Source organism: Procambarus clarkii, chromosome 56, assembly GCF_040958095.1.
Source record: "Procambarus clarkii isolate CNS0578487 chromosome 56, FALCON_Pclarkii_2.0, whole genome shotgun sequence".
NCBI lineage: Eukaryota > Metazoa > Arthropoda > Malacostraca > Decapoda > Cambaridae > Procambarus > Procambarus clarkii.
In genome coordinates this window covers 22,028,208-22,051,818 of record NC_091205.1, presented here as the reverse complement: position 1 = coordinate 22,051,818, position 23,611 = coordinate 22,028,208, and the positions used below count along the sequence as shown (strand labels likewise).

Genomic DNA, 23,611 nt, shown 5'->3' with positions numbered 1-23,611 from the left:
CCAGGCCTCCTTTTTGTTACACACCCCCAGGAAGCAGCCTGTAGCAGCTGTCTAACTCCCAGGTATCTATTTACTGCTAGGTAACAGGAGCATCAGGGTGAAAGAAACTTTTTGCCCATTTGTCTCCACCTTCACTGGGGATCGAACCCGGAACCTCAGGACTACGAATCCGAAGTGCTGTCCACTCAGCTGTCAAGTGCCCTTTACACCATTTACATATATATAACACTTTTTCCTCACTCCCTGACATCATAATTTTACTTTTGTCCACATCTACTTTTAACAATCTTCTCTCACATATCAATAAATTATTTAGCTGTTCACATGGCTCTTTTGTCACTCTCTGCATCAGTTACTAATATGGGCTCAACAGAAAAAAAAAAGCTCAGTTTACAAATCTCTTACAAATTGGGTCTTTACTTCTATGACCCAATCCATGAATATTTATGAAAACTGTCTGTCTGAGGTTGGAGGACAGAGGCTTGGGGCTAACCTCACCCAACTTTCCAACATTAAAGCTGGAGGATATGCGAGTGCTATAGACCATTTGGGGTCAGCCACATTGTCTCTCTCTAAGAAAGATCAGCTCCTAATTGGACTCTCAGAGAATCTTACGAAGTCAGAAATGGAGGTTCATTTTCCAGTTTTTTTTAAGTTTTTCAACTGATCATAATATCCCATCTTACAATGTAACCACAACAGTCATAACTACACTGTTACAAAACAGCATCAGATAACAACTGTAAAATATATGTATTTTTGCATGTTTAGAGAGACACTGGTGGGAGTGGGGGTGGGAAGGGGAAGCTGGAAGAGAGGGGAGGTAGTTGGGGAGGTGATGGGGGAGAAAGGTGGAGAGGGAGAATAAGGATGGGGGGGGGGAGATGGAGGAAGAGAAGGATAACATGGAAAGTGAAGGGGAAGGATGGGAGAGAGAGAGCAAGATGGGTACCAGGGTGATATCAGGCAACACTAGAGCATACCTATATTAACATCCAATCAATCGTTACAACATTTATTCTTACACATACATTGCTGCCTACAAAAACCTTTCACAGCATTCATTAACATTGACAACTCCATACATACACATCATTCTTCAGTCCTTTTTTTTTGTATTAACTTTGTTATAAGCATTTTTGAATTGCATCAATGTCATGTACATCATGTAGTCTTACTATGTTGTCTCAGTGCAAATATATGATCTACACCCTCATCCACCACAGAACTTGCCTTGCTCATTGCTAATCAATTTCCAGTATGCTTCTAATCTCTCTCTTCGTTTTTCTCCAAAAATTAAGCTTCAGTAAATACTTCAACAACACCTGCAGTTTTCCTATATTTCAGCATTGTAACTGACTGATGTAGTCACTTCTTCCACTGATATATCAGCTCCACATTGTTGTGAGGTGTTTAGCACAGAGTAAACATTATTGAGTTGGTGTTAAATGTCAGCTATTGTATGTGTTCCATGTCATGCGTTTTAAATATTTGTTATGCCTGCATATACCTGTTTGTTTGAATCCCTCAATTCAAAATAGTTGTGTGCAGCTCATTTGAAGTGCCAGTTAACTTTAAAAGTCTTCCCTACTATAAAGTACCATAATTTAAATGTTAGGTGTTTTCCCCCTTACATAATTAGTGTGTCAAATACAGCCCAATAATATATGCAAGGCATCATGTAAAATAAGCAAAATTACTGAAAATAAAAGGTTATAGGATACAAAACAAATGAATTAGGAGTTAGTCTCCAAATTACAATGGAATAATCTTGCTTAATTAAAAGTCAGAAGATATACAACTTTGCAAAAAGAATGTATGAATGCCTTTAGACAAATTTGGAGTTCAGTGATAACTGTACTTCCAATCTACATTCAGGAATTTTGGGACTAATGTATCCAATAAAATCGAGAAAATTGTCTTGTAAATTTCCGTTTGTGAACAAATTTGATAAATTATCTTCAAAACTGAAGATATTGATGCATGAAGCAGAATGCAGCCCGTCCTCCTAAGGTTTCCCAATGTCTAGAAAATGGTCAATTTAAAGTGTCTTCTCTTGACCTACCAGAGGACCCAAAACAGAAAACGTTACAGTACGTCACTTTTGTGAGCCGCTTCCAATTTCTAGGACAATTTTTGGCCTTGTGTAATGCACATGAGCGAAATGCGACATCCTTTGTAGTATGTTAGGTTCCAGAATGAGGTTATTGAAGATGTATCCAAATAATGCTGTTACATTGACAATCACAGGAATCTGATAGTAGCTTAGGAAGTTTAAATTAAAGGAAAAAATAAAGATCAAAGTTTTATTGTTTGAGAAAAGAGCAATCACAGTGGATGAAAACAATACTGGAAGGTGTAAGTGAAGACACATGGGAGAAATGGTCAGTAAGGAATACGTAAAAGGACTATTTTGAGAGAAGAGAGGTGTGTGTACATCAGAATGTATTAATCTAAACTCTTATGTATACAATTTTTTTTTCTAGGATACAACAAATTACCAACAAAAAATTTCTCCTGAATAGAGAAAAATTATCTTCAAAGTTGAAAATATATGGTTAAAAATAATTTACAATATAATTTTATTTCCTTAATATTAATTTGCACTGTGTAAGTGTTAAGGCAGCCCCCCCAATATATTTATACAAACACCCTTTTGGGATCATGGAGTTTTTAATTTTATTTACGAGGAAATTAAATCGACAACCCAATTCTTCATCAGAGGTTTTACATGTGACAATACAATGTGTTGACCCATGAAATAAGCTGGAGAACCACATACCAAAGTATGAGGAAGGTTTAAATTAAAATGTCAATAGTGAAACTCAAAATTATTTGTTGCAATCAGGGTAACCTTTATTAGGGAGATTTTTTATTTGTTATTTAATCCTCATGCTCTTTCAATACACTTATTTTTATTGTGACACTAATACTTGGATTTCATTTTAGAAATATTTTCTTGATTATTTACCAAGACAAGCTCGCAGCTCTCTTCGAATCTAGTCATCAAATTGAAGCAACAGGTGACACAATTTTTTATCAGCAGTGTTATGTGGTACCACATCTTCCTTACTCCAAATTTAGCTCCGGGTGTCTAATTCATTTAAAAATAATTATAATCATTATGTGGAAAGCTTTTCCATTCAGATTATGAGGTTCAAATACCAGTGCATAAAATGTATCAACCAGTAACCTAAGATTTTGTTCTTTGAGAGGATTTCAGCATTAGTTCTACAATGGAAGAAGTGTATTGAAATGGCAAGTAACAACATTGATAAATAAAAAGGATCCTTAACCTAAGTTTCAATACAAAATCACATCTGTACAAATGTTCAATGTAATCACTATAATTTAACCGGCAATTCAAATGAATTACAAAATTTCAAACAGATGAAGACGGCACAGATCATCTAATATATTCCAGTAATTACTCACCATATCTTAATAGTATAATATCAACATCAAGTGACAGTAATTTCCATAAGAAATGCTGCTTCTACTAGGCATAGTCATACAAGTAACGTACAACATCAAAACTAACCATTCTGGAAAGAAAGAAAAATTCCTAATTAGTTTCATTATTTAAAATACATGTAGTTTGTCAGTATGTTATTAACTAAGTTACTGGGATACTAATTCAACACAGCACGAACTATATGTCACAGTAAAAGAAGAGTGCACACAAGATGAGTTTTATCTGTACCTCCCTCATAGCTAGTCTTAAAAATGGGTCCACATGTCCACCACAATCCGGGAAGGTAAGATGAGCTTTCAAAAATAAACCTCATAAAGCCTGAAGAGGCCAAGGGAGTGCACACCACAAAATTTTGGAAGTGGCAATGAACAACAGACCAAACAAATTGGTACAAGGCCTTCAGCCACACCTGGCTGAGGGAATATATACAAGGCAGACAAAGTTCAGGTTGATATCAGGTGGTGTTCCAGATTTTAGATGGATACCCAGCTGCTCCTAATGACCAGAAGCAGAGAAGAGTTTAATTAAGCTACTTTTTACTGTGGTATGCATATTTTCTTTGTTTAAAAAGTGGTTTGACCTCTCATAACTCTAAGAAATTTCACCGACTTTCCTTCGGATATACAGTACAGAAACACTATTGCAAGTTGAATAAAAGCGAGCGAGTTATTACAGAAATGTGATCATGACTGAGGATGCAAGCAGATTTGAGTATGGCTTTAGTACTTCCTTTTACCTAAACAGCAAAGGAAGCAGACCATATAGTTCCTGAGTTAAATGGAGGGAAGTGATGGTAAGAATAGTGCCAGAATATCATTGAAACCTTCTCAGTATGAGGATTTGGATGCTATTTACTGCACTAGTAGTTTATGCAGCATTGCAGTACTGGGTCTGGTCACTGACAGTACCTGATTACAGACTAAGAATAAATAATACAACCACAGACATCCAGAACGTCATGACCAGTTTAGGGCAGCTGCAGAAGTTTACTGAATGTTATGATGCAGTACTATAACATAAGTTTGCTACCTCTGAGTTACCAAGAACAGCCTGTGCTACAAAAAGGCAAATTAAATGAAAAAAACTAAGGGTTTTTGTAAGCTATCTGACATTTAGCTGTAGTTCAAATGTCTAACCTTGCACTAACCCCACACATAAAACCAAACATGACAAAATACAAACCAACCTTGCAACACTTCGTATAAAGTCAAGAGTAACTGCACACTTATATTTTGGTGCATCCAGCTGGTCATCCCCTCCAACTTGTGTCACCAACCTCAATGTCACCAGGCTGGAGATCTGTAGACAGAATATAGTACATAAGATATCTCAAAATTCTTGAAATTAATTTTTTCATCTAATTTTGATTTAATTTTTTGTTATGTTTTGGTCAGCTTGAGCACAGCTTATCAGGGAATCAACCGAAGTATCAGGGGACCATCAAGAGATCAACTCGATCAACTATGTGTCGCTTGAAAACAATAATTGTTAAAGTACTTTTGGTTTTACAGCTATACCCTAGCATTTACATGTATGAACATTTTGACATGAAATTTTAGTTATAACCCAAAAACTGAGAAACTTAAAACAAAAAAGCACTGTATAAACATTTTAGGTGTCACAAACATCTCTCATTTTCTAAAACTTGGTTAATTTTAAACTATTCCAAATATAATGAGTACATTACTAATTCTTCTTCATATGAATGTTAATTTACAAACAAATTCTACCTCTGTTTTTTTTATACTCTAGTTCCTGAGCTCCATGTGAACTTACTTGGGAAAATATGTTTGCTGTGGCGTAACTTTATCCTCAACAATGGAATAAAAGATGGCCAAGAGACGATCCAAGGGGAAGGGCTTTGGTCCAACCAACTGATTACTAGATCTCTCCTTGGCCTAAAATTAGAATAAACTTAGTAGACAGTGACAAACTTGCAACATGCCTACTACAATTCCATTCAAATTAAAAATGTAATAGATTTTGAAAAAAAAAAAAAATGCATATAATACAACAAGAAAACAGATGAACATTTTCAAACAACAATTAGTGCAAATTCTGCTAAGTGAGGAAAATTGCATGATCAAATTTATGGTTTGTACAATCACATTGTAGGTACTGTAATGGAATTTTGCAAATTATTTGTATTAATGGGTGGAACATCTTAGATGACGTGGAGGATGTTCTTAACCTTTAACCTATGGATAACAGCCTGAAGATGGTAGGAACATGTAAGAAACTGCAGCACAATTCAGAAGATGTAAGATTGCACCTCTGACCATGAGGTCTTTGGGGGGGAGATTGGCAAAGTTATGACAAATTATTTAAGTACTCAAGAGTCACATAATCACTGTGAAGTTTTTTTTTTGTAGTAATGGAAGCAGCTTTCAGTTGCTCAGCCAGGTGTTCTGTATGCAAATGCTGGGCCTATCTTCTTGAAATGACATTGATCACTCTATCTTCTTGTAATTTTAACATTGTAATGTGAAAATCATCAATTATTAAGGATGTTTATTATCTTACCTTGATCATGGCCTGTGTTTTTCGCTGTTTTCCATGGTGCTTCATGAAAAATCTACGGTCAGTGCGTGCTGGATTATAAGACGCAAGATATGCAGCTATCAACAGGAACTTTGTGTAATAGGGAAGCTCCATCTGTTAAAAAAAATATTGTTCAGCTATCTTTCCTTAATATAATATATACAAAATTAAAAGTTTTCATGTTAAGACCTCAGGAATGCCAACAATGAGTGCAAATTTTAATACAATAAGTATACAACATTTACTGCAAAAGTGAGTACCTGCCGACTGTGTATTAAATATTATAATCAAAATTTGCAGACTAAGTTTACGTAACTGCAGCAGGACAAAATGTAATGTGAAAAATATTTACCTGGTACCATGAAAGCAACAATGGCTATTATTTTCATTTGTATAAGGAAATACCAAGCAAATATAGCATCGACCAGGAAAATAATAGGAGGGATTATGAGAATGTTCAGATTCAGGGAACACACGGCACTGTAACATTTAACTCACTGGCGCTGTCCCACCTTGGCTCAAGGAGTAGCTCTGACATCTTCCCAGCCTTGAAAGGTGGTGTGAAGAGCAATGCTAGAACACAGTGGAGGTGCTCGAGAGACATTGGACAAATTCCTGCAATTCGATCAACCATGTTGTAATGGATATGAGGTCCTGCGAGCTGCTCCATGGAACAGCATTTTAGATCAAGTTTTCACAAAACCAGCCTGGCCTTTGGCTGGGCTTAGGGAACAGATCTCTAGGAACCAACTACAGATTAACAATACAAGACAGTACTAATGCATTGATGGCATTTCTTGTTTAAATGTTGTCATTACTGTATATGCTCTATAAATTTCCTGGCTGTTGCAATTTTTTTCCACACCAAGTTACAGAAATTTGTTACCACTGAATGGTTGTAGTTTATGCTGTCCATTAGAAGACCTTACTGATACCTGATTTAAATTGTTGTCTCCCACTGAGGTAGCTTTCATTCATTTGCTATTGCCCACGAAGAATGACAGTAAACTCTTCATTCAAGTTATAACGAATTTGTATTCCTGCCTATGTTGTTCTATGAGGATGTGGTTAGTAAAGAAAAGAAGAGTAATTAATCCAGGATTACCTTATTAGTGAGGGCTGCTTTACTGTATGACTGATCACTATGTGTCGTCTCCGTCAGCTGCTGCATCCTCTCATACTGTGCACTGCAAAGTGATGCATATTGATAAGCCTCTATACTGATGAGAATAATACTGTAATAAATATTATGCTGTACTGTACATCAAACACTGAATTAAGAATAGCATAATCAGAGATAAACAACATGGTTGAGTCTGTGTGAAAATATTCATAGCCTGCAAAAAATTATAAGCTGCAGATGGCTGGTAATAATTAAAATAATCTAATTGATAGAATGAGTGCATGATCTAGCATTAATAAAACAACAGAGCAAAACAAAAAGTAAAGAGCGTGCACATTTGTGTATCATCCTGTTATGAGAGATACTTAGTGTGGTAGGAAAGAATATTGGCACATATACGCTACCTAGACACTTCTCTAAGATACACCGAGCTCATTGCCTTCTTCAGCTGAGGTTCAATATTCCTCCATAATAAACGAATGTCGTGCTCCTCTGCCTCCCCTTTCTCAAGTGGCTCACAGTAGGACTTGAAGTTAAGTTGCACCTGCAAGTGTTGCCAAAGATTAAACTTATTTTTATTAAATAAAATGTACAGTACTGTACTTATACAGTATATGCCAAATAAAACAACTTAGTTGTATCAATCAGAGCAGTTACATCTTTCAATAAACTAGTTGCTTCATAATGACACGAACACTACACGCTCGATATAACCTAGCCAACCAATTCAGCGACTGCAAAAACCTAACTGGTTTACGCAAGAAATTATTTACACAGTTTAATATCCATTTCAAACAGCTAAAACCACTTTAAGGTGACCATTGAGTGATCAATTTTTTTTTTTTCAAAATTGTAAATTTCTCTATTCCCATTTTAAGGCCTATATTTTTAGTTACATTTTGAGTTTCATTTGAAAGAAATTGGTCAACTAAGTATTATATTTACAAAATTTTAGAGGCGAGAAAATCTTGCAAGTAATGTTAAGTTGCAAACTAGTAAAGTATATTTCCTTTTATATATTATTATTAGGAAATAATTTAGAAATTTCCTCTAACACTACTACAGAACTGTGTCTGGGCGTTCTAATGATACCATCAGAGTGACTGTAGTAATATTTGCAAATCTGAGATTATTTTTTTTTAAATTAAATAAAATGATTTAATATATATACAGTACTTTGCGGAAAATCCACAGAGAAATGTGAAAGGAAGTGAACGTTTTGGCCTGATTAAAGCCGTTGTCAACACCAGACTGGGGTTGACAACGGCTTTAATCAGGCCAAAACGTTCACTTCCTTTCACATTTCTCTGTGGATTTTCCGCATAAAAATGATCAGTGTTCTGTGATCATTAATTGCATACAGTACTTTATTTTTATTATTTATGGTATTTGAGTTTTTTGTTTATATATAGTTTTTAGTAACTACTGCATATTTATTTTTTAGAGCTAAATTTCAAAGAACTGTAAATCTGAAAACATCCTTGTAGAATAAAGCCAACTCAGCACTCATAAAAGGGGCATGTGATCTTATAAAAGCTAAACGATACGACTTTGGTGTTTTAGATAACAAAATAACAAAATTTAATCTTAAAAATACATATCGACAGTCAAAGGTCCATCATATTCAATAGTGATCAGCTAATATATTGCTCTATGTGCCTACATACTTACCTGGTGCTTCAGTTCAGGAAGACCTTTGGTTGCCAGGTAGAACACACTCAACACAAGATTGACGTAGTTTTTATAAAATTTCTCAGAATGGTGGATGGTCTTTGTTTCAAAAGAATATCAACCAGTTCATCTGAAAATGTATTATATAGTAATAAATATTGCAAATTATATGCATCTTCCAAAAACTATTTAGAAGCTGTTCAACTTATGGGTATGACACACTTTTAAGAAACTGGCTAAACATAGTCAATATTGAAATAGAAAATATAGTTTCAAAATATTAGGCATTGATTTCAACTATAAAAGTAAATTATACTGAAGCAACACTGATCAAACATGAAGGATCTTCTCTTCTGGCATTGTGTTTGAGATAAATAATATATCTCCATTTTATAATTAGTGTTAATTATGTATAACAAATTAATGTCTCCACCTTTAGTATACTGTGGAAAATGGATGACAACAGGCTCCATGAATCCAGTAGTTGCACGAAACTTGTCAATTGGCAGCGTTGAGGAGAAGATAACAACAATATTTGTATCTTGGGTAAGCTCTTGCAATCTACACAGTACTGGTAGAATGTTGGCATCACAGTCACGCAGACGTTCACTATGTTCTAACAACTGTTACAAAAGAATAAGAGAACTAGTAAATATAAATTTGGTTTGGGAATGTGGCATTAGTTATGTGTGTCCCAGCCTTAATATGGTCATTGTTTTATCAATTTCTCTGGCTTTATACAGGTACTCAATGATTTTAGAAGATGAAGCAACATTGCATAATTAAAACAAAATTCAGTGGTTCATTTTGATTTTGAAATTTACATGTGATAAACAGCCAAAGAAGTGCAAATTTTCAGAAATCTTAATTTCATGCAAATGCAGATTGGGTCTATAATGATACGATTCAGATTTGAAGAGAGCACTATATAGTGAAAGGTCATTTATATTTAAGAGTAAACTTAACTCATCCTTTTGTTACATCATTCACATTACTGTAGAGTATAAAACATCACCCCAACAGTAATAAGTTAATACATTTGATAAAAACTAACATTTCCCTTCATACTCACAATGGCCATTCGTGGATTCCCTTTGCTATAACCAATGTTGCGTATGTGTCTAAACAAAGTCTCCGAGGTTGTCACACGATGCATATGATGTGTAATTATTGATGCCTGATGGAACAGTGCCTGGAATTTTAAAACACATGCTATGTACATGACAAAGATATGAAGGAACATTTTGATTTTCATAAAAGATATTAGAATGTTATATATACAAATAATTTAAAGAAATCAAAAAGTACGAGGACCCTTAAGTTACATACAGTATATAACAAAGGTATTCAAACTGAAAACCAAAATGAAATTGTCAAAATTGATTTTTTATTGGATACAAAGCAAATAGAGAAAAGCAACAATATTAACTGATGGGAGAAATACACTAACACGTACCACTAAGCTGATTGAGTATGGTCTCGTACATAACTCTGGCTGTGTAAAACTCGATGCAGCAAACATGACTGGTAAGGATCCCTAACTTCTGTAGCACAGCAGTTGTGACCAGAGTCTTGCCAGTGCCGCTATGGCCATACAGAAATATACTGCATGGCAACACACAATCATCCTGCAAATTTTTTTTTAATTACTATACTTGATCAGCCTCTTTATCCTGCTTCAGAATGGACCAGATGTAAAAAGCACATTAAAAACTAAATTCTATAGTTTTAAGCTATTTAATGAAGAATTTTTGTAATTAATCCCTCCATTTGGTTCTTTTAGTTATCTATAAATGTATCCTCAAATATATGGGAAATATATTTTAATGTCTTAATACGCAAGTCAAGAAGTATGAGAAAAATATGCCTCGACTTGTTTTATTCAAGGCTCTCGCTAGCCGAGCTTACATCCTGTTGGGAAACTTTGATAAATTAAAACATTAAATATGATAAGGATTTAGAATACTTTAAGCAATAAAGTGAGCCCTCAGATGATTAGGGCTCATTAAAGGATGCAGGATTGGTAAATCGATTAGTTTTCAAATAATCAATCGGCTGCAGTTTGGAGCGACTAGCTAGCACTACTCAAGCAATGTTGATGCATTCACTTCCCTTACAGCTTTCACAACTGATTCTTAAAATGTGATTTCCAAAGAATGCTGAAATTCATTCTGTCATCCTTCAATGAATAAGTAAATGAAAATATAGCTTTACATTTTTTGTCACTATGTTATGCTCCCCTCAATTCAAATTATCCATCTTGTCTTAAGTTCTCTGAAATAGCATTGTACAAAAATTACTTTTAAAAATTCTGTGTTAAATTTGAACATTACAAATTGTGAAAGCATTTCTTTAAAGTGGATAAGAGCTTGCCATGTTCTTTAAAACATGTCTTAACATTCCCTCTTAAGACTGATGTGACACAGCAATATCCCTACCACTTCTTTTGCAATATTCACATTCAATCCCACTTCCTCACATGCTTGCTCATGTCTACTGGTATATATCTCCTCCATGGCCTTCCTCTCCTCTTACCTTAAATTTCACTTGAATTTTCTCTCTTAACTGCTCAATTATGACCTACTAACTAGAGCACATCCAAACCATCTCATTAAACACTCTTTGATTATTCAGTACTCTATCAGTCCTAATAACATTAACAAATTCATCTCAGTGTCCAGTTTTAGATCTTGAACTCTTGATTTTCCCGTTCATGTCACCGCAGCATCTCGCATCTGTACACAAAGAGTATGCACTGCCATTCCTGTGCAACCATCTAGCTGCCTCCCTTTTTTATCTTATTCTTCCTAACAAGACCTACTTTCCTTGCCAGACTTGCACTGATCGTGATCTATCCTGCACAAACTGTTGTTTTGTCAGTTGCTGTGCTCACTTATTGAGCACAGCAACTGACAAAACTCACTTATTGAACACAGCAAATGACTCGCTTATTTTTCCAACCATTACTATCATCCACACTCACTTTTGGCAGTCATCTTTCATATACATCCACTTAACCCTCATCTGATCTGACAATACCTTTAGCATTATCTGCTAGAACTGTATAATCTACATACATCAGATTGATTAATTCCATTTATGTGTATTCTTCCTGTAGCATATAGCACTTTAAACTGAATTGTTGAAAGGATGCTTTAAGCCAAGATGAAATGTCACATACAGGATAAAATGGGTTAAATATATCACTCTTACCTGCCCAAGAAGACTGGTCAAGAGATCGATCTGAGCTTTACGACACGGAATGTGCTCCTCCAAGTCATTCATAGTTTCTTCCACCTTCGTTTACTGTTGTCACTGTAAGTAAATGGTAAGAAATGCAATTATTGTACCGTACAGTATTTCTTTTTACAAAAACTGGAAAACCAAGGCCTCAAGTATAAAATATATAAAAAGCATCTTTCTAGGTAGGAAACCTGGTTGCTTCCTTAGACAAGGTCCTGTTGGGTTAACGAACAGTATCATGGATTTACAACATAGGTCAACATTCTGCTCTGGTCCAACAGATGTTTTGAACATTCTTTTTGGACCATTCTGTTTAAAGTGAACACTAGAGAATGTTCAAATCAGTCCGAAATGACCTCTCATTAAAATAAAACTCAAAATACCAGGCAAATACTAGTTGGTAACAGATACAGATAACGAATGTTAATTAATCATTGAATGGTGAACTTGGCTGCTACCCCCAGTCACCATCAGGTGGCAAAAACTATATGATTGGGTTCCCTGACTTTGTCCACTTCACATTTTACTTGACAGAACTCTTCCCCCCCCCCCCCAAAAAAAAAATCAAGATCCAGAAAAGCTGGATACTTCCTGCTGTTGCCACCTTGTTGTGAAACTGTGGGAAAGCAGTGGTTACATTCCGCCATTGTTCACTTTCCCACAAATTGATGGAGATACCCAGAGCATTTTATTCATATTGTTTAACATTTGTTTTTTCCTCAGGATAGTTTTTTATAAGATTGGTGTCCAGCGATGACATTCAGTGGTGATAAGTGTTGTGAAACAAACAACTCATAAAATACACAATTATCTGGAAAATTTATTTTTACAGAAAAATATCATGATCTCTGGTCAAGGTGGTTAACCAATCATAAATATTAACTGGTATTATTATTTAGGGTGAGAGGTCATTTCAGACAGGTATATAATTTTTTAAAGGCCACTGCCAATGTTTTGTAGCAGCTTCATCTGAAAATTACCCACCAAACTGTAGAGCCAATGAATGCCAAGAACTGCAGGAATAGTAACTGAAGTTACCATCAAGGGGTCTGATGGAAATTGTAATGAATAAAGTCCTAATTCTAAGTCTCTAATAGAGGTGTAAATGCCTCAATGTTTGACCCTAGTCCAACTAGATCAGCAGATTGATTCAGCTAGGCAATACTATATTCGCTCACTTATCCAAATTCCTCTAAACTGAATATTTGCATCATCCGGCCAAAATTGTGTCCAGATAATTTTCTGCCAAACTTTGCCATATCTAGACTGAAATCCGGATAACCAGAGTTGGCCAGATAACGTAAAACTGGAACAGAATCAAAGTCCGGATAATTTTATGGCAAAACTTCGCCATATCCGGATAACCAGAGATTAGATTAATTCAGCTTTCAAGAACTACACATTTCAGGATCTACAGTATCAAGCAAGAAGACACTGCAACAAGGTAAGCTTTAGTTTCTCTCTTTGATTTATCGAGTGTGAAAATTCAAGATGTTGGCTGTGGTACAAAAAAATTTGAATATGGTCATTTTTCCCATTAAGAATTCTGCTTATCCTTCAAGGTCCTGCTTATCCTGCTCGGGGTCCTTCCCATGTAGTCCGGATAAGTGAGCTATACAGTTCTACAGTACTATAATCTAAGTATGATAAAATTAGAAAGTAGAGGTTAGAGTATTGGCAACTTAAAGAGGTATGCGACACTACCCTAAAAAATGATGGTGCAATCCACAAAAGATAATGGATATGAATTGATTGGACAATGACAATAAAAAATGATCAAAAACTGCCCATAAATAAGAGTGCAAAATGTGAAAAATAGAAAAGATATTAGTGCATCTCATCTGGGCCTACAGATGTAGACCTGCATAACAAGAACAAACAAATTCAGCAAGCATAAATCAATTGTTATAAGACTGGTATAGAGCACATTAAACAAAAATTCAAGAGCAGGGATTCAATAATAGTCCTACAGAAGAGAAAGCCAGGTCCCTAGAGGATACTAGTGCATATAGTAGAGAAAAGAGCACCAACTATTCACAATGGACACAGGATCACCAGACGAATAAATTTAAAAACAAGACGGACTCTGCCACCAGCTATCATATGTGTCTTTTCCCACACACTGAAGGGTAATGTTAACAGAGATGGAGACTAATGATTGCCAACTACTGTCATGTGTTTTAATATTCAAAATTACTCATCATGCTAACACACTGGCTAACTGAACCAGTGAAATGGATAAGGGTTATATGCACTGCCCGAAACGCATTGCGTAATAGTGGCTTTAGGCATTGTATGTACAGTACTAGCTCTATCTATATATCGATCCATTAATGTAACATCACTTGTATGTATGTACCTTTCCTGAATAAACATATTTATTCCTGAATAAACATATCAGGTTTATCTACATAATAATAATAATAATTAAATAATAATAATAATAAAATGCACCGACATCATTGACACATTCATTATTTCACTAAGAAACAAAGCATTTAGAATGATTTGAAGAGAAACAAGGTACTGAATTTATGGCTGCATGAATAATGAAGAGACCAATGATAAAGATCTTTTCACTGTATGAATGGCATTACAGGAACTTGTAGCCAGGGATTTGGATAATTTTATCTGCTTTGTGAAAGTGCAATTGAAGAGTTGGAAGAGAGGGATGAGAGGCTGGAAGATAACAATAAGAAAATTATCAGTATTATGAAGGCTGGCACCTTCATAAAACTGGATGAAAGTTTGCCAAAGTCTCAAAAGACCCTCTTTCCCCGAATTCTCCAGCCTGGAGACCCACAGATCCATACCTACATAGCCAACCTCATGTCCTTGTTTAGCAACATTAATTACATGCCATCCACTTGGATGCTACAATTGACCACCCATATGGAACAGTGTACAAGTCCTCGCACCAAGTTAAGGCTCTGTCCAAGGAGAAAAAAAAAGGCAACCCAAAATTTTTGTTATTTAGTTTGTCAGAGTGCAAGGAGGAAATTAATACAAATGTTGATGAAAATTATATATTGTAAATAAAGTACATGGGCACAATAATATTGTTATTTTCTCTGAAAGTGTATGCACCTTGTTTAAATGAAATTTTCTATAGTATTTTTTGTTTTTCCTTAAAGCTTATCACAGTGGATATTGCAGACTTAACCATAAAAAAAAAGCAATTCAGTTATCACTATACTGTATAATAAAGGCAAGATTACCTTGAAATAACATGGCCAGTAGATGAATATTATGTTATATATTTTAACAAACAGTGTTTCAATACTGCTTTTATTAACATAACTACCTGCTCATAGGTCACGATTCAGTGTTTCAAAATAATCACCAGCGTTTATCATACCAACTCCAATCAGCTTTCCAAGACATTTTAATACAGCATTTGAGGAACACTTAAATTTTGTTTCTCGTGCAAGTAATTGTAGCGCAGCAGTTGCAGTTTCATCTGTTTACATAGAAATACAGTAAGTACACCATCATTTAAGTATTAATGATCCATTACTTAAAATGTTCAATACTTCACATAAAACAAACTACAGTATATAGTTATTTTACATGCATGTGTTTTTTAGAAATTATATTTCTTACAAAATTAAGGCCCAATGGTTTACATTAAAAAAAAAAAAACTTTCTAAGCACAACCAAATCAAATACAAAATATTTCGTAAAGGCTAGGTTGTGTTAATGTAAAAGATGGAACTTAGTGCAACTGTCATAAGACAATGTGACCTCCAGATATGCAGTATCCTGGTCTGTTACAAGGAATTAGTCTTCATTTCTTTAAGTACATATACTGTAGTACGGTATTGTATAAGGTACATCTTACAAATTATCATCATTCCATGTCTACTTACACCTCTTCAGTATTTTTTTAATCATATTGATTTACACAGTTTACAAGTTGGAGCAAATGTATATTAAAAGCACTCAATAATGAAGTGCACTTCTTAAGTCTGCAGAAATCAAATATGCAATTCAGATGGACATAGGTTGACTTTTTACTATTCAATACCACTAGGTCCAAAAATAAATATTAGCATGTTATGCCAAAGATATTGGTAATTTAATTTACAATTGGACATTATTTCTTCCGACAATTTAAATGGCAAATAAAATGCCAACACAACTATACAGTACTGTATATGGACAATATTTATGTCAATTTAGTTCCAATAAAAGAACATTGATCTTACTGAGTGTACAAGCTAGGAGTAAAGACAATATCTCTCTTTATAGTTGTTGACGCAGCCTCCATTTTCTCCCGAAGATTAGGATCACCAATGATGTGAGCAGCATTTTTTACATCCTTTAGCGTTTCATCTAATCGTTGAATACACTTCACAGTGATTCCTTCTTGGACATCGGTCAATTCCATTATTTTGTTAAATGGCATTCCATGAGCCCACTCATAAACGACCTCAGTCAAGCCAAAGTTGAATTGATCCACAAAGTCACCAACCGGCTCTGGAAGTCCACACTCCTTCTGAACCTCTCCAATACGTTGTGCCACACTCTTAAATTGCTTTATTCCTTTCTTCAGCTCTGCTGTCAAATTTGGCTCACTGCAGTTTTTCTGTTGGAATACCATACTGGAGAGCAATGAAGCAATTATTTCCACTGGGCTATCTGCAAACACATTTTCTAATACTAGTTCAGTTACCATTAGCTCATGGTTTCCCATCTCACATGCAACTCTGCCTTTCAGTGTTACAGTATTGTTATTTTCAATGTAACCAAGCTTTTTAAGTACCTTAATTCTCATTTGGTACTCAGGGTGTAACTGAAGAGCCTCTTCAGACATGAGGAATTTCAAACGACCAACTTGTTCTCGAAGGTTCAACTTAATAAAGGTATGATCGAAGTGCTCCCTGAATTGTGTGCACTCTAGGCATGATCTCTCCACTACTTTTTTCTTTAGTATATCTAGGATATGAATTTGAGATACTGCCGTTATTTCCTTGACACCAAGATCATGTATGAAATTGAGATACACAAGGTTCTCCCCACCAGATTCATTTATACGCTGCAACTCATTTAATACGACCATAACGGATTCAGAAGGTGGGTCAGCTTTAAATCTTGGGATCTGCCGCTTCTTTATATTTTCAATAATTTTTTCTCCATTTACCTTAATAACCTTATTTGTGATTGCAGCTAAATTCTCAGGAACAATGTCTAAGAATGTGTGATCTGAAGTGTCTTCAAGAACTTCAAACTTCTCCTGGCATGCTGCTAGAGCTTCCTTTAACTTAAGTTCTTCTTTTGACAATGAAGTAGGTTCATTTTTGTTTTTTAAAATAAATACAGTCAATTTATTTTTATCCTTAATATCAATTTTCAGCAAACAGGCCAAATAGAACTGATATTGGCCATAGGATATAATGAGAATCCTTCCTGGTGTCATTGCCTTCATTACACCAGGAAATGCAAGGATAAATTTATGAACATGTTTCCGTTGCTCCACATACTCCCTGGCAGAAACATAATACTCATCTATGTCTTTACACATCATGCATTCAAATTCAGGTTCCTTACTTAACTTCATTTCAGCAACCTTCAGTTCCTCTTCATATTTACTCTGGTTTGCCATCTGCAAAACTTCAGAAAAAGATCTTTTCATCATATCCTCTACACTGATGCTCTCAACACGTAAAATGTTAAGTATCATAGAATACGTTAGCTTGAACCTTGACTCCAACTTGGTGGGCTTCCCCAACATCATCCGATGAAGATCAGATAACTCTGGTACATCTGTTTTACACAGAATAATAACTGTCCCGGTAGTATCCAAGCCTCTACGGCCAGCACGGCCTGCCATCTGGATATATTCGCTCGGTACTAAGTCACGGAAACCGGTTCCATCATGTTTCCTAATTGAATCAAATATCACACATCTTGCAGGCATGTTTACACCCATTGCAAATGTTTCTGTTGCAAACAGAAGCTTTACAAGTCCTTTGGCAAACAGCATTTCTACAACTTCCTTCAGGATGGGAAGAATGCCACTGTGGTGAATGCCAATGCCTTTAAGTAATAAATTTCTCATGTAAATGACCTGAGGTAATTCTTTATCTGTTCCCTGAAGTCTATCTATACACTTCTTAATAAAAGAATGTATCTCCCCCTTTTCTCTATTTGTTGTCAAGTCTTGGCTCATCAGCTGAGTAGCATTACTATCACATCGCTTTTTAGACAGAGTGAAAGCTACAATGGGCAACAAGTCTCTTCTACTCAAGTGGTCAACAAGACCAATCCACATATTTTTCTCCTGCTTTTCTCCCATATGATGTCTTCCTTGCTTTGGCCCCTGAATCTGTTGACTTTTCTTACTCCTTTCATTCTTTGCTGCCACGGCATCATTGTAACCCTTAGTGATAAAGGTGCCACTAGCATCTACTAACAAGAAGCGTTCATCTTTGGTCTTACCACCAGTGCCAGTGTACAAATAGTGCTCTAAAGGTACAGGACGCTTACTGGTGCTAATTACATAGATTTTTCTTTTCTTAATTCTACCGATCCAATCAGCAAATTCAATTGTATTGGGCACTGTTGCAGACAGTAGCACAATATTGACAGTACTAGGCAACATTATTAACACTTCCTCCCATACATGGCCTCTTTCAGCATTATTAATATAGTGAACTTCATCAAAAATAACCCACTCTAAGTCTCTTATCAAATCACTGCCATTGTATAGCATAGACTGTAAAATTTCTGTTGTCATGATTAAACAAGATGCTTTTGGGTTAATTTGAATATCACCTGTCAAAAGACCCACATCATCAAATTTTATTTTAAAATCTCTGTATTTCTGATTTGAAAGTGCTTTAATTGGAGAAGTATAAACTGCTCGAGTCATATGTTTTAATGTCAATGCAATTGCATATTCAGCCACTACTGTTTTTCCAGCAGAGGTGTGGGCAGCTACAAACACACAATCATGCTTCTCCAAGTGCAAAATTGCTTGCTTTTGAAATGTATCTAGTTCAAATGGGTATGTGCAGGCAGGGTTGGGAACTTGCGAGTTAAAGTCATCAACTGGAGAATTAATATCAACATTTTCTGCCCACTCTGTGTTAACCACCACAGTTGTAGATTTTGAACCATCACTTATATTTAATACAAATTCATCTTTTTTCGGGGGTGGTTCAATGTTAAAATTGCTAACAAGTGTAGTGTCTTCTTCATTCAGCCCTTCTAAAGTTAAAGCAAGTTCTTTCTTTTCAACCTTTTCAGTTTTCTCATCAAAGATTTTAAGTACATTTTCATCCACTTTTAGCATATCTGTTATGCTAACAACTAATTCGGGTGCAATTGGGGTTGGTTTTTCTTCCTCTTTTTCTTCAATCAAATTTACTGGTTCTTCAAAATCCATTCCCCGAGATAGTCTTGGATGCTTTGTGAGATAATTACTCCTATCGAGTTGAAATTCTTCCTCAACAGACTTCTTATCCAGAGCTGGTTCTGGGAAGCCACCTGGCCAGAAAGGAAAGTTAGTCGAGGAGCCCCTAACAATCTCCTCAGGAGGACCTGGTGCACGTCTCATGGAGAGAGAATTTTTAGCTGTAGCTCCTGCATCCCTGTTTACAATTTCACGAAGCCCAGAAATTTCACCCGTGGCAGGGTCCCGCTCGACTTCAAGACACGAACTTGCTGGTAACAAAGAAACACTGTAGAGACGAGTGGGATTTGGGTGCCTGGGAAACCATCGTCTGGAATGAACAGGGTCATGGATGGGTAGCTTCTCGGGGGTCAAAAGATATTCCTCTATTTGTTCTTTAAGGCTTGGCAGAACCGGGGGCAAGTGGCCAAGGAGTCTTTCTAGTGCATCCATGATATCCTTCAGCACCTGAAAAAGATTAAAAATCTTCAATGCATGTCAATGAATATACTGTACTAGACAATGCTACACAGTTCCATGAAAAATAATCTATAGATACAAACAAAATAATACTGTAAAAAGCAAATTTGCTTATTTTATTAACTCACATGTAACTGCATAAGACAATGGACCATACTTAAAACAATTTGCTTCACATTTAATGAATATACAATTTCATAAATTACAACATATACAAGTACAGTACTGTACAATATACCAAGGCCCAAATGACTGAGCCCCACCAAGATAATTGGGACAAAAGATAATCAATATAATAATAATCAATTCAAATATAATCAATTCAGAGTCAATAATTGCTCTGAAGCTACAAATTAGCAACTACCACTACATAGATCATGACAAGGTCGTAGTATTAACTAGTACCCATTTGAGGGAGGTGGCCAATATTTTACAATATAATCTCGTCCAAGTATACTAAGGGAAGACGAATTAAAGACCGAGAATGGGAAGCAACCGACGTGTCCTTCTGAAAGGGATGTTTAATCCACTTGACACATTTCTGAGCAAGGCCCAATCGGCTGTTCCTCATGCCATCTCTCCATGATGCAAATCTACGCTTATGTGAAAACCAACCAACAGGAACTTACCTAAGGAAGCAGCAGCAAGAGGCACATAGGATCTGTCAGGAGATAAACTGACTGCATCTCAGAGATAACAGTCAATTCAAGACGACTTGCCAGGAACAGCAATGTGGCAGAAGCAGAGGAGAATGGGCAGCAAAGGTTTGGGCTGATCCACACAAGCTTCAAGCCCAGAGAGTGGAAACAAGCTCTTGCTGAGAAATGTACTCTGAAGGTCCCTGGTATCCAGTTACTGTGCTTGGACCATTTTTGTATATAATATAGCGACTCGTACAAAAAAAAACAAAAAAAATTGCACACATTTGGACAGGTAGATTTGTAAACCTCATCCTGGAGACATTCATATATCAACACATTAAGTAGGCCACAAGAATGGGGGAAAGGAAATGTTCCATCACTACTGGATTTAGTATTCACCAAGAATGAGAGATATTTGACATTCAGTACATTCCTCCCTTAGGAAAGAGTGATCATGTTGTGTTGAAAATTAAATATGCAATGCGATATATTCAAGAAGATAAAGGGGAAATTTAAATAGTTAAGAAACTTGATTTCAAGAGAGGACACTATGGAGCACTTAGCAAATTCTATAATGAATTTAAATCGACTCATTGCTAGGCAAGGACGTTAATGAGATGTACGCTAAATTCTGTAACATATAGTACAATGAAAGCATAAAATTATACCATAACAGATGCCGAACCAGAAAACAGGATTGGTTCAACAGAAATTAAGAGCCAGAAAGGAATAGACAAGAAAATGAGTACAAGAAGAGGCCTAACCCTCAAACATACCAGGACTACAACCAAGCAAGAAACTAATGCACAGCAGTGAGGAGAGGCAGAAAGGAACTTAAGAGAAAGGGGTAGCGGACAAATAACAGATCCAGGCCTTTTCTAAAAATTCACTAAGAGTAAACTGCATGTAACGGATAAAATCCAGGAGATTAAGAATGGGGAGCATATTCACAGAAAAAAAAAAGAAAATGCGCGACACTAAATAAACAGCTCTAAAGTGAGTTTGTGCAAAATGAGCTTTTACGAGAACCAGACAATGCAATTTCCAGAGAACACCATAGAGTACTGTCACGTGAATCCCCTGCATAGCAGTGGAACTGCCTTTCCTACTCACCCTCAATGCCTCTGCACTTTAAGTCCACCTCTACACCACCCCAGATGAGTCATCAATCCTGCTATGTCTCCACCTCTCTGTACCCCCTCCAAGGCCTGGCACGGCCCGGTACGACTCGGCGGTAAGCCAAGCGCCTCAGCTAACCGGCAGTTTGCCATTACAAACAAGCAGTTAGCTGCCTTCAACTAGCATTGCGGCCGCCTCAACACAAAGGCGCCGCCAGCCACAAACTAGCAGTTTGCTAGTGGTGCTTATTACCACCTTGTGATGACACCAGATGAATCATCACCGCCTGACTATATAAAGGGCACCGCCTCCCTAGGGAGCCAGTCTCTCTCAGTGCTCTTGGATCACCTTAGCCTCCTGCAACGCCGTCTGCCCTGAGCCTATGTCGTGTGCTGGATGCTGTGGTGGTATAGTATTGCCTTCAGCACAGTATACTCTTGCATTGTATTAGACTTTCACTGTAAACTTTCATTTACTTATTTTATTTGTTCTATATTAACAGCCAAGTGTTCTCAGGTGCCATTTTTGTTCATTAATATTTAAGTCAATTATTTAAATTATTTATTTGATGATCTTCATTTGTTTCCACCTGCGTCTTAAACACTGCAAGGGCCAATGCAATTTAATTTTAAATGTCCTAGCTCTAAATGCATGGCAGTGACTTCGGCCATGGGCAAGTGCCAATTCAGCACCAAGTAAGCTGTCAAGGAGTACTTACAGTAATCTGTTTATTTGTTGTGTAACAACTTGCAACACATTTTTTACCTCAAGCATTTTCCCTCTCATTTCCTACCTAGATTCCCAGTTATGGTCAGTTGTTAAACCACATTTCTTCCTTTTGTTACTTGAACAAGTGCCTTGTAGTTTGTGCACTTTTTATATTCCATCCCTGCACTATGCTTTCTCTCATGCATTTCTCACCTTTTTAAAGTACAGTATTTACAGTAATTTCGTTTACACAGTAATAGGTGCTTAAATAAGTGAGGAAAAGGAAACATTTATGTTTGGAAGACTTTGTTATTTGCGAAATTAAATTTACTTTACACAATGTTTACTTTGAACGTGTTTTTTTCTAGGCACACGACCCTTGCATAGATCCATTGTCGGCAGTATACAGATTACAACAAAACACTTTTCAGTTAATAATCACCAGTGACAGTTAAATCACTGTGCTACATGCAGTAATGAATACAAGTCATAGTAAAAATATAATTAAATGTTACCTGCAAAAAGCTTTAAATATTTGGGTCCCTGGAGATGAAACAGACATAAAACACGATAAGGAGTATCTGTAAGAACTCTTCTAAAACTATCAAATAACCAAGTGCCTTAGGCTGGCAACTTAAATAAAACATTCCTGAACAGTTTTCAACAACCAAAACAAGACTACTAATTTGACATGGCCATGACATTTTTATCCAATTTACGACTATTCCCTTTCCCAAATGAAAACTTAGGCGAAGCTCAAGGCCCTTACCTGTCCTCAGGACCTGGTGCAGTCCGCCAACAGTCCCAGGAATGACAGTTGCTGCAGAAATAACGGGAAGACTTGGGAAGACTTGCCAAGACAGCCGTCGTGGACACGTTCCTCCCCGCCGTCACCCACCATCTCCTCCCCCTATACACCACTCCCATACACAACAACATATCCCTCACCAAACCACGCATTATACAGAGGGGGGTAATCGGCAATCTTTTTAGAACTAACTATAAGAATAATACAATACCTAGAAGGTGAGAAAACTGGGTTAATACGAAGGTAGGAGTTAAGTTGGACGGAGTGGCGGGAACGCTGACGCAGGCGCAGTAGGGCATCTCACAGGTAAACACTTTATCCCGACCCACTCACACACTATCACATTAACCTACAAATTGTATAAAAACTGGGGAAATTTAATCCACATGGTGACATATGATATTCT

The 23,611-nt window shown here is 36.3% G+C and overlaps 2 protein-coding genes across 3 annotated transcripts; both read right to left on the bottom strand.

Moving 5' to 3' along the window:
* Positions 1–2,292: 2,292 nt before the first annotated feature.
* On the bottom strand, positions 2,293–12,113 carry LOC138349687 (origin recognition complex subunit 5-like; the record flags this gene model as incomplete). Its single annotated transcript, XM_069305865.1, is given in 14 exon segments — positions 2,293–3,545; positions 4,662–4,774; positions 5,252–5,271; positions 5,274–5,373; positions 5,999–6,130; positions 7,122–7,203; positions 7,544–7,683; positions 8,811–8,908; positions 8,911–8,940; positions 9,244–9,433; positions 9,883–9,933; positions 9,935–10,002; positions 10,267–10,438; positions 12,024–12,113. Coding segments are annotated over 14 exon segments (1,332 nt in total), but the record flags the coding sequence as incomplete, so codon positions are not given.
* A 2,952-nt stretch (positions 12,114–15,065) lies between these two features.
* On the bottom strand, positions 15,066–23,520 carry LOC138349523 (superkiller complex protein 2-like). Of its 2 annotated transcripts, none has more exons than XM_045762839.2 (2): positions 23,417–23,520; positions 15,066–19,917 (listed from the first exon to the last, which is right to left on the bottom strand). In XM_045762839.2, the coding sequence occupies exon 2, from the start codon at positions 19,900–19,902 to the stop codon at positions 16,258–16,260; it is 3,645 nt and encodes a 1,214-aa protein (XP_045618795.1). In that variant the 5' UTR covers positions 19,903–19,917; positions 23,417–23,520; the 3' UTR covers positions 15,066–16,257. The 2 variants fall into 2 exon arrangements, with proteins under 2 accessions (XP_045618795.1, XP_069161963.1); XM_069305862.1 differs by lacking the exon at positions 23,417–23,520 and adding an exon at positions 23,167–23,332.
* Between the last annotated feature and the right edge of the window lie 91 nt (positions 23,521–23,611).

Bases quoted from the DNA above. Each gene is read 5' to 3' on its own strand.
- LOC138349523 (XM_045762839.2), bottom strand. From the start codon at position 19,902: ATGGATGCACTAGAAAGACTCCTTGGCCACTTGCCCCCGGTTCTGCCA.